Source organism: Pan troglodytes, chromosome 19 (genome assembly GCF_028858775.2).
Source record: "Pan troglodytes isolate AG18354 chromosome 19, NHGRI_mPanTro3-v2.0_pri, whole genome shotgun sequence".
NCBI classification, from domain to species: domain Eukaryota; kingdom Metazoa; phylum Chordata; class Mammalia; order Primates; family Hominidae; genus Pan; species Pan troglodytes.
This window is the reverse complement of record NC_072417.2, coordinates 11,752,904-11,764,910: the sequence shown is the minus strand read 5'-3', so window position 1 is coordinate 11,764,910 and position 12,007 is coordinate 11,752,904. Positions and strand designations below refer to the sequence as shown.

The 12,007-nt window shown below is 56.6% G+C and overlaps 1 protein-coding gene across 1 annotated transcript; it reads right to left on the bottom strand.

Moving 5' to 3' along the window:
- Positions 1-7,349: 7,349 nt before the first annotated feature.
- Positions 7,350-8,057, bottom strand: BHLHA9 (basic helix-loop-helix family member a9). The gene has a single exon (NM_001243846.1). It carries the CDS (start codon positions 8,055-8,057, stop codon positions 7,350-7,352), a length of 708 nt encoding a protein of 235 aa, NP_001230775.1.
- Positions 8,058-12,007: the final 3,950 nt, after the last annotated feature.

Sequence of the window (12,007 nt, the reverse complement as noted above, 5' to 3'; positions counted from 1 at the left end):
ATCAGGCAGGATGCCATGGCTCATGCCCATAAACCCAGCACTTTGGGAGGCCGAGGCAGAAGGACTGCTTTAGCCCAGGAGTTTGACACCAGCCTGGGCAACATGGCAAAATCCCATCTCTACAAAAAATACAAAAATTATATGGGCGTAGTGGCACATGCCTGTAATCCCAGCTACTTGAGAGGCTGAGGGAGGAGAATCGCTTGAGCCTGGGAGGTCCAGGCTGCAGTGAACCGAGATCCTGCCGCTCAGCTCAGTGGGAGATATGGGGCTGAAAGGACACCTGGAAACGAATAAGATTTGAAAACTCAGCCGGGCACGGTGACTCACACCTGTAATCCCAGCACTTTGGGAGGCTGAGGCAGGTGGATCACTTGAGGTCAGGAGTTCGAGACCAGCCTGGCCATCATGGCAAAACCCTGTCTCTACTAAAAATACAAAAATTAGCGTGGTGGTGGGTGCCTGTAACCACAGCTACTTTGGAGACTGAGGCAGGAGAATCACTTGAACCTGGGAAGAAGCGAACGTTGCAGTGAGCCAAGGTTGCACCACTGCACTCCAGCCTGGGTGACAGAATGAGACTCCAACTGAAAACAAACAAACAAACAAACAAACAAAAAACAATGTTTGTGGCTTTGGGAGAACTTTGCAGGTTTCATAAATTTGACTATATTAAATTAAGAATTTTGCTCAGGCTGGGCATGGTGGCTCATGCCTGTAATCCCAGCACTTTGGGAGGCCAAGGCGGGCAGATCACGAGGTCAGGAGATTAAGACCATCCTGGCCAATGTGGTGAAACCCCGTCTCTACTAGAAATACAAAAATTAGCTGGGTGTGGTGGCACATGCCTGTAATCCCAGCTACTCAGGAGGCTGAGGCAGGAGAATTGCTTGAACCCGGGAGGCAGAGGTTGCAGTGAGTGGAGATCACGCCACTACACTCCAGCCTGGGTGACAGAGTGAGACTCCTCTCAAAAAAAAAAAAAAAAAAAAAGAGAGAGAGAGAGAATTGTGCTCAATAAAGGAAACCCATCGTTATTTGCAAAATGAAGACCTTGGGGAGTCGCCTCGTCCTCCTCTCGGTCCTCAGGGAGGCCAGGTGTGGGGCCTGGGAGCGAGCTGGGCTCCCCTGCTTATGAGCGTCCAGAAATACGATAATCCTGTATAACAGGAAAGCTCCTTCACAGGGTGGCTAGGTGGGTGCCTGAGACCCCTTAGGCTCCAAGCCGGTATCCAGTTGGGCAGAATGCCATGGTACAGCCTAGGAGCTGACCCCTGGGTGGAGGGACGACAGCTACCCAGCCCAATTCGGTAGCCCCTAGCCACATGTGGCTTCCAAGCCCTTGAAATGTGACTCATCCAAGTTGAGATGTTGGCCATGTTGGCCAGGCTAGTCTTGAACTCCTGACCTCAGGTGATCTGCCCACCTCGGCCTCCCAAAGTGCAGGGATAACAGGCGTGAGCCACCGCACCCGGCTATATGTTAAATTTTTGATGGAATAAGAGGAAAGAAAAAACTAAGAAGTCCCCGGAGTAGTCCCTGGCACGAGGTTGCCTGGGCAGGCTGGGGTCGGGGGGAATTAGGGACCCACGTTTGCTCCGCCCGTGTGGGGTGCTGGAGTCTCAGCGCCACCTAGTGGCAGGTAGTGATGAGGGCAATGACCAGAGTGGAGGGAGCCCGAGGGAGGCAGCCGCGGATTTGGGCTCCCGGCGGTGACCCCAACCTTTGAGCACCCTACATGCGAGGGATGCTGAGAGAGGACAGGGATGTGAACAGTGCGGGGGAGTGGACCTGCCCATGAGGGGTCCTTTGGGGGTGAGGTGGGGCGGGGAAGAAACCTCAGAAGCATAAGCAAGTTCAAGCCGAAGCCGAGGGGAAGGAGAAACATCCTGCTCATATCTATGCCCCACAGCCCTTTCATCCTTGGCGTCTCACTGGGTGTCAGGAAACCCTACAGGGCTGACAGGGAAGGTGCAATTAAGCCAATTCCTCTTCTCACTGAAGCCTTCCTGGGCCCCGTTCAGGAGTTCTGCTCCGGGAGTGAGAGTAGCCTCCTGACATCTGTGTACACACACACACTCACACACTCATACACTCACCCCACACACACACTCACACACACTCACACTCTCACCCCCCCACACATTCACACACCCTCACACACTCACACACTCATTCACACACACCCCCACACATCCACACACCCTCACTCACACACACTTGCACACTCATTCACACTCACTCTCCCCCCACACACATTCACACACCCTCACAGTCACCCCCACATTCACACACCCACACACACTCGCACACTCCTTCACACACACACTGACCCCCACACACATTCACACACCCTCACACAGTCACCCCCCCACACACACACTCACACTCTCATACACTCACCCCCCCACACACACTCTCACCCCCACACACATTCACACCCTCACACAGTCACCCCCCACATTCACACACCCTCACACTCACACTTGCACACTCATTCACACACACTCACCCCCACATTCACACACCCTCACACACTCGCACACTCATTCACACACTCACACACCCCACACATTCACACACCCTCACAGTCACCCTCACACACCCACACTCACACTCACACACTCATTCACACACACACCCCCGCACACATTCACACACCCTCAGTCACCCCCACACACACACTCTCACACACTCACACACATACACTCACCCCCCACACACTCACTCACACTCACCCCCCACACATTCACACACCCTCACACACACTCGCATACTCATTCACACACACCCCCACACATTCACACACCCTCACACACTCACCCCACACATTCACACACCCTCACACAAGTCACCCCCACACACACTCACTCACACTCGCACACTCATTCACACACACCCCCACACACATTCACACACCCTCACACTCAGTCACCCACACACACACACTCACACACATACACTCACCCCCCACACTCTCACACTCACACCCCCCACACATTCACACACCCTCACACACACTCGCATACTCATTCACACACACTCACCCCACATATTCACACACCCTCACACACACACTCTTACCCCCACACACATTCACACACCCTCACTCACAACACACACATTCTCACCCCCACACACATTCACACACTCTCACACTCGCACCCTCATTCACACACACACACGCACGTACTTTTGTAAAGTGCGATAAACATTGACGTAATCATGCGCCCATCAGCAAGCACCCCGGAATTTCACATCCAGGGAGGTGGGTCCACTTGAAGGAACCCACTGGGGATGCGTCTCCTTTCTGTCCCTGCTCAAAACACATCCCTACTCCTCTTGGGAGTTTTCCTAAGGAGACTAATCTTTCACTTTTTTTTTTTTTTGGACACCAAATCTCACTCTGTTGCCCAGGCTGGAGTGCAGTGGTGCTATCTCGGCTCACTGTAACCTCCGCCTTCCGGGTTTCAGGTGATTCTGCTGCCTCAGCCTCCTCCCAAGTAGCTGGGATTACAGGCTCCTGCCACCATGCCTGGCTAATTTTTGTTTGTTTAGTGGAGACGGGGTTTCGCCATGTTGGCTGGGCCTAATTTTTCACCTTTTAAAATAACAATGATGAAGACTCTAATGAAAATTAGGCTGGGTGCAGTGGCTCATGCCTGTAATCCCAGCACTTTGGGAGGCTGAGGCGGGCGGATCACGAGGTCGGGAGACCATCCTGGCTAACACAGTGAAACCCCGTCTCTACTAAAAATATGAAAAAAAATGATCCGGGCGTGGTGGCCGGCGCCTGTAGTCCCAGCTACTCGGGAGGCTGAGGCAGGAGAATGGCGTGAACCCGGGAGGCAGAGCTTGCAGTGAGCCAAGATCACGCCACTGCACTCCAGCTTGGGCGACAGAGCGAGACTCCATCTCAAAAAAAAAAAAAAAGAAAGAAAATTAAGGCCAGGCCCCTCATACCTGTAATGCCAGCACTTTGGGAGGCTAAGGCAGGAGGATCACTTGAGCCCCAGGTATTTGAGACCAGCCTGGGCAACATGGCAAAACCCCATCTTTACAAAAAATACAAAAATTAGCCGGCATGGTGGCACACGCCTGTATTCTCAGCTACTAGGAAGGCTGAGGTGGGAGGATCACCTGAGCCCAGGAGGTCAAGGCTACAGTGAGCCATGGCTTGGCGGCTCTGTCTTACACGTGCGTCTTTCCTTCCTGGCATTTTCCTTTCTCTATGCATTTCATGCCTATCATTGTGCCTTTTAAACAATATTTGGGCAAACCCATGTGATCTCAGTGGAAACCACCATTTTTTAATAATCATAAAATCTTTTCTTCACCACATATAAGTCATCTTGGAGAACGGATACGATCTTGGGAAGCAGACAGAAAAATCAAGCAAGGGTTCCAGAAAACCTCAACAGCACGTAACGGAGGCTACACAGGCCCAGGATCCCCTGCGGCATCCGAGAGATGAGGAAGCACCTGTTAGGTTGATACGTGTATAGATACCCATACAAATATCCACGCAGCCACACATCTATGTGAGCACACACAAAATATGTACATATCACAAACTCAGAATCGTAGGCAAACATACAGCACCCAAACACACAGCCCTGGAAAAACCATGCTAGCAGCCAATGTGTCCCGGACTTTACAGTTGATAAAACAGCTTCCCATGCATTCTCTCCTTGTAACAACCTTGTGAACGGAATATGTCTGAACAGCCTCCATTCAGTCAGCGTTTATGTGGGCCAAGCACTGTGCTAGTGCTTTAAATGCACTGTCCCATTTAGTCTCCAAAACAGCCTATGAAGTAAGTACTTATTCTAGCCCATTATACAGATGGGAACACCGAGGCTCAAAGCCGCCAGGTGATTGGCCCAAGATCACTCAGCTGGTCAGTGAGGAGCTGGAAGTCCAGAACTGTGACATCCCTCCCACTGAACTCATGGGGCTGCCGCGTCAGGATTCTGCCTGCAGGGGTGTCCTTGCTATTTCCAGGCTGAGAGTGTGACAGGATGGGGGAGAAGAACCTTTCTTTTTCTTTCTTTCTTTCTTTTTTTTTTTTTTTTTGAGAGAATCTCGCTCTTTTGGCCAGGCTGGAGTGCAGCGGCGTGATCTCGGCTCACTGCAACCTCTGCCTCCCGGGATCAAGCAATTCTTATGCCTCATCCTCCCGAGTAGCTGGGATTACAGGTGCATGCGCTACCACACCCAGCTAATTTTTGTATTTTTAGTAGAGATGGGGTTTCACCATGTTAGCCAGGCTGGTCTGGAACTCCTGACCTCAGGTGATCCACCTGCCTCTGGGCCTCCCACAGTGCTGAGATGACAGGCGCGAGCCACCACACCCGGCCCCCTTATTTCTTTCAGTTCTGGAATTTAGCAAAGTAGGACTTGCTGGTCCTTATAATGTGTTTCCAGAGGATAAATATCTGAGGCTGAAACATGGCTACAGCCTTGTCCAAGCTGGTTTCTCATAGGATCCTAATAGTACACAAACAGTGACAGCTTGTGAACACCTTCTGTTTGCCAGAAACGGTCCATTACGAACCACTTACAATCCTCACAGCCATCCTGGAATCATTATTCATGTCAGAGGGGAAGAACTAGAGGCTGAGAGAGGCGGCTGAGCAGGGGCTGGACCAGGGCAGGCCTGGCTCTTTCCTTTTCACTGGCAGCCCGTGGCACTGTGGGGCTCGGCGGGCAGGGCTGGGGCCAGCATCTCATGCGTTGCTGCTCCTGGCTAGACCCCACGTCCACTCTGAATAGAGTCAAAGCCTTCCCGTGGTCTGTGTCACAGCCTCCCTGTGCAATTGGGAACCCTAAGGGCTGTGGCTGGGGACAGGATGCTCAGCGTGCCAGCCAGGGCTGGGGTTTGCAGACAGCAGAGGCACTTTTAACTGTAGAGGTGAGCCTCACCCCACGTGCTCTGGGAAACTCTCCCTGGGTTTATGCCTAATGGCGTTTCTCTAGCTTCTGTGGGATCCGCACTCTGAGCTAGCTGTGGGGAACCCTTCCCTCTCCTGTTGGCAAGAGCCCAGCGCTCCCCCAGCACCTCTGGGCTCTGGCCCAGCAGGCAGCCCCTGCAACATTAGACCCTTAGCCTGAGCCGGGCCAGACACCAGCTCATCTCAGACGCAGGGCAGCTCTCTGGACAAAACTCTCGGGGCAGCTGGCTGTGTCTCTCACTAGCTCAGCAGGCTTGGCCTGAGGCCCCTCTGCCCTCACTCAACCCCCTCCCCAGAATCCTTCCTGGGTTCCAAGTCGGCCCCTCATTATGGGGGCCCTGGCCCACGGTTCCCTGGGAGCTCTTCCAAGCCTCTCGCTCGGGGTACATGCACGCAGGACTTACCGGCCCCCAATCCTAGCCCTGCCCTTGGCCTCCTTCCCTGAGACCTGGCCAGAGTCCCCCTTCACTGTGGCTGCTTCCAGGCAGCTCTGCAGGGAGGTCCAGAGACGGGGCTGACCACATCCTTAGACTCCCAGGCCCCGTGGCCCCTCTCCTGATCATATCCTCTTCCACCCCAGGGGACTCAGGGAGGAGGGGTCTCTGGATGTCTCTTTCCTCCCCTTGGGCTCCCACAGTGCTCAGCCACACCTGGGGTCTTGCCATGAATGAGTTCCCCCAGGCGCCTACCTATGGGCCTTAGGCCCCGCCCAGCATTCCAAGGAGAGCCCCCAGCCCTCAGGCGTTCCTGCCACCCTGGGCCACGGGGCCCACTGGAGTCGTGGTATCGGAGAGAAATGAGTTTTTCCTTTTATTTGGCTGCTGCCCCTGCCTGCCTCTCCCGGATCCTGCCTCTCCCGGATCAGGCTTGGGCAGCAGCGCAGGCAGGGAAGGGGACTCCGCACTCATGTGCCCACGAGACCACAGCAGGCCCCACCCGCATTCCCACGCTCCCACACCTCCTGCCTCAAAGCCCTCACTCTCCTAAAAGCATCGAGAACACACAGGGCTCGGAGGCGCAGGAGTGCGAAGGCGGCATTCCAAGACGAGTTCGAGTCCAAGATGAGTTCAGGATCCTGAGCCTTTCTGGCAACTGCCTCCCCAGGCTGGGATGTGGGGGCGCAGCCCCGGGCCCCGGAACTCCTTCTCTCTGCCCCAGGCTGGGATGTGGGGGCGCAGCCCCAGGACCCGGAGCTCCTTCTCTCTGCCCCAGGCTGGGATGTGGGGGCGCAACCCCGGGTCCCGGAGCTCCTTCTCTCTGGCGAGCTCCTTCTCTTCCACGCCAGGTCTCAGTCGGTCCAGTTCTGCTCTGTCCAAGACGCCTTTGCAGTCCCGGGTTTTATAGTCCAGCTGCCAGCCCGGCCTCCCTGCAGCCCAGCCGGTGCCTCGAGGCCGGTCAGGAGCGCGGATGGCCCATCCCGGGGGCGGATCGCAGGTAGCCCCGCGGCCAGGGAGGCGGCCCGGCAGAGGAAGCCCCCGGACAGCGGCGCCAGCTTCCCCCGGAGGCCTGTGCTAGGCCCGGCCCCTCGGCCACCGCACTGGGCCGTGCCAGGGGCGCGTTCGGGGGGCACGAGGCGCAGCGGGGCGCGGACGGCACCGTGGGGCGGGCGGCGTCTGGGCGCGCGAGGCTGGGCCCTGCAGGCGGCGGGGGGCTGGCGCCTGTGTCCCCGGTGTCCCCGCGCGCGGCCGGGCCGTGGCACTCCAGGTGTCCGCAGGGCCCGCGGGGCGCGGGGCTGGCGCGCAGGACCAGGGAGAGCGCGGCGATGCGGTGGATGGCCCTGCGCAGCGTGGCGATCTTGGAGAGCCTCTTGCCGCCCAGGTCGTGCCGCAGCGCCCGGCGCAGCGCGTTGAAGGCCTCGTTGTAGTCCAGGATGCGCTTGCGCTCCCGCACGTTGGCGGCCATGCGCCGCGCCTTGGACCGCACCGGCCGCGCGCGCCTCCTGCCCGCCGGCTCCTCCGCCTCGCCCCGGCTGCAGGAAGCGCCGTTCGCCCCCAGCACCCCCGAATCCCCCCCGGGCTCGGGGCAGGGGCCCCCCAAGTCCTCCGCAGAGCCCTCGGCCCCCTTCCGCGCCGTGAGGCCTAGTCCTGGCGCGCCCCGCAGCATGGCCTTCCCGGGCACTAGCCCTCTGCCGTCTGCCCTCTGCCCTCTGCCCTCTGCCCACTGCCCCGGCCCGGCTCGCGACGCGGACGGTCCCCGGCTCCTGGGGCTGGACACTCCCGAGACAGGCCCCTTCCAGCTGGGCTTTATGGCACCACGCGGCGCCCCGCCCTCCCGTCCATCTATCTCCCTCCTCCTGCTTTATTATCGGCCTCCAGGTAGGTCGGCGGGGGAGGAACCGAGAAGAAGGAAAGCAAGGAGGGAAGCTTGCAGGTTCTTGTAAGCGGGGATCAGACGGGCAGCCCGGCCACGCTGCCCCGGGGACCTTGCCCTGCCTAGCTCTGGGGCCGCTGTGGGGTGTCTGGGTTCCACATTCTTCCTCCCCATTCCCAGATAAGGTGCTAAGTTTGGCTTCTAGCAGGAGAGCTGATAGGAATAAATAGAGGCAGAGGGCCGGGCACTGGGGCTCACGCCTGTCATCCCAGCAGTTTGGGAGGCCGAGGCGGGCGGATCACTTGAGTTCAGGAGTTTGAGACCAGCCTGGCCAACAGAGTATATAAAACCCCGTCTACTAAAAACACAAAAATTAGCCGGGCGTGGTGGCAGGCGCCTGTAATCCCAGCTACTCGGGAGGCTGAGGCAGGAGAATGGCTTGAGCCCAGGAGCTGGAGGTTGCAGTGAGCCGAGATCGCACCACTGCACTCTAGCCTGGGAGACAGAACGAGACTCCGTCTCAGAAAAACAACAACAAAAACAACAACAAAACCTTGAAAGTTCTTGTCAAGTCCCGTGGGCAACCACAGAGATGTCATTGAAGAAAAGCATGAGTGTCCCGGCAGGACTCATATGGGAGGGGCAGGGCCCTGCAGGTAAGGCTGACCCAGAGCTTCCGGCTTTTTCAGCTATGGAGGGCGGCTGGCTGCAATTGGGGTTCGGGTTTTGGTTGGGCCTGACTCTCCCTCCACTGCCCTTTGACTCCCCTTCTGCAGGCAGAGCTGGGATGAGTCAGCAGCTGAGGGTGACGGGGAAGATCCCTTTGCAGCCCTGGGTCCACATCAGGGGCATCTTTGGGGTCCAGAGCTCTCGGGCAGCCCTATCTTGTGACACAGCCCTGCCAGGTTATGAACTCAATGAGCAGCCTCTGTCCTCTTCCCCCAGGGATTTGCATTTGAAAGAGGGTCTCAGAAAAAAGATAATGTTTATTCCCAAAGAAAGACCCCCAGTAGAATTTCCGGCATCCACAGCTGAGTTATTTGGAGCGCCTGAAGGCCAGTCATTCCCAGTCACAATCCAAATGCCTCTAAAATGCCAAGGCCTATGGCATTCGAATGGGTGTGTGGTTCACATCCATCTCGCCAAAAGAGCATTGCCAATAACCCCATTATTTCAAACTGTGAATTTCTCCATAAAAGAAAATAATAAGGCATTAGGAAGCAGAGTGTATGTATTTACTTCTGTGATTGTCTGCCTTGCCCACTAGGATGAAAGCATCCTAAGGACATCTGTATTTCCCAGGTTCTATGTCCCCCAAATCTGCAATATATGTCGAATTATAAAGCAGCTAGAGGCCGGGCGCAGTGGCTCACGCCTGTAATCCCAGTACTTTGGGAGGCCGAGGTGGGTGGATCACTTGAGGTCAGGAGTTCAAGACCAGCCTGGCCAACACGGTGAAACCCCGTCTCTACTAAAATACAACAATTAGCTGGACGTGGTGGCGGGAGCCTGTAGTCCCAGCTACTTGGGAGGCTGAGGCAGGAGAATCGCTTGAACCAGGGAGGCGGAGGTTGCAATGAGCCGAGATCCCGCCACTGCACTCCAGCCTGGCGGACAGAGCGAGACTCCGTCTCAAAAACAACAAAAAATAAACCAGAAAAAAAAAGGTCAGTAAAAGCAAAGAAAATGCCCACGCAGCGCGCGTTTCCCGGTGGCGTTTCCCGGCCGCTGCCGCCCTTCCCCGCGCAGGTCAGGAAACGGCCCCACGCGAAGAACCCCGAGGACCCGGGAGAGGCGCCCCGTCCTGGAACCCGGGACTCCCGGGCGCTGCGGGGCGCGGCCGACTTCAAAGCGAGCGGCGGGCCCGGCATTTCCGCGGCACCTGCCCGTGCCCGGGAGCGCGAGTTCTCGGCCCGGGCGGGAGGAGGAGGCGGCGGGCGGGGCGCCGTGATTTAGGGTCTGGCGGTTCCGCCGGCGGCCGCGTAGGTGCCTATTAGCGCCGGGCGGGGCCTGGGGTTCAAAAGTTCCGGCTCTTCCTCCGGAAGTTCCGGCGCCGCTCCCTGAGGGAGGACGGAACGCCCGCCCGGGAGAGAAAGTCCGGGAGCCGCTCACGGGGGCCTCGACCCCACCCCCCTCCAGAGAGCGGGTCCCGGGAAGCCCTGAGCCTCCTTCTCTCCCAGGCGAGACCCTGGCGTTTCAACCCACACGCCCAGTGTGGAAGACGTAGGGGCGCAGTTGCAGCCTCTGCCCCTTCATGCGCTCATTCAACAAAAACTTTTTTTTTTTGAGACCGAGTCTCGCTCTGTCGCCCAGGCTGGACCGCAGTGTCGCAATCTTGGCTCACTGCAAGCTCCACCTCTCGGGTTCAAGCGATTCTGCTGCCTCAGCCTCCCGAGTACGTGGGATTACAGGCACCCACCATCGTGCCCAGCTATTTTTTGTATTTTTACCAGAGACGGGGTTTCACCATGTTGGCCAGGATGGTCTCGAACTCCCGGCCTTAAGTGATCCGCCCGCCTCGGCCACCCAAAGTGCTGGGATTACAGACGTGAGCCACCGCGCCCGGCCCTGAACTGGATTTCAAAGGATGAATAGCAGTTTGCCAAGCAGACAGGAGGTAGAGGGAACAGCAGGTGCCAGGCCCTGGAAGTGTAAGCGGTCACAGGATGGTGCGAAAAATACAGGAAAGTGACTTTGCCAAACCACCAAATGTGAGGCCAGGGAGTGACGGGAGATAAGGCTGGAGATCACCAGGCGTCGTGCCAAAAGCTTGCTTTTCGCCCTGTAGGCAGCTGGGTACTGCAAAAGGTTATTAAGCTGAGGAATGTCAGCCGTATTTGAATTACAGCTAGAGCTCTTTGAGCAGTGTGGAGAATGGATGTTAAGACAAATTCCACTTAGGAAGCAAGGATCCTGGAGGAAGGGGGGGGGACACCCCTGAGCTACACAGGCAGTGGTGAGAGAAGGGCACGGAGTCAACACCTGTTTGGAAAATAGAATTGACATGTGGGGGTGCCAATGGGATAAAGCAGATGACAAAAAGGGGTGTCGTCTCCATATCCTCCTTTAAGAGCAGAAGCCTTAGTTCAGAGACACTCTCTACAAAGGTCCAGCCATGGACATGGGGACAAGAAAGCCAGTGGCATATGGTCACCTCAGACCCAGGGCACCCACGACTTCGGTGATTTTTTTTTTTTTTTTTTTTTTTTTTGAGGTGGAGTCTCGTTCTGTCTCCCAGGCTGGAGTGCAGTGGCGAAATCTCGGCTCACTGCAACCTGCACCTCCCGGGTTTAAGCGATTCTCCTGCCTCAGCCTCCTGAGTAGCTGGGACTACAGGCGTGTGCCATGGTGGATGTTTTTGTTATCAGTGTTTGCTATGTGGCATTTGAGCAGCCTTCCTATCTGGGGAGAAGGGAGTCTCCATGGTGGGGCTCTGGGTGGCAGAGATTTCTGGTAACTGGGACAGATGCGAGTCCAGGCACTTGGCTGCCTGACTTGAATCTGGAGTGGTGTCCCAAAGAAACAAACAGGTAACAGTGGAGAAATCACGGTGCCAGTGTGGGCCTGTGGCCCTCCACGTCCTACACTGGCATCTAGAGGAGGTTCCTGGCTTGGCCGTGGGTCTAGCTGCCCAATTTCCTATAATTCTTACGAGTTTCCCAACCTTAATTTCCCAGACTCTTTTCTTTTTTCTTTTTGAGACGGAGTCTCACTCTGTTGTGCAGGCCGCAGTGCAGTGGTGC

What these genes read in the sequence shown, in the direction of transcription:
- BHLHA9 (NM_001243846.1), bottom strand. Translation starts at nt 8,057, where the DNA reads ATGCTGCGGGGCGCGCCAGGACTAGGCCTCACGGCGCGGAAGGGGGCC.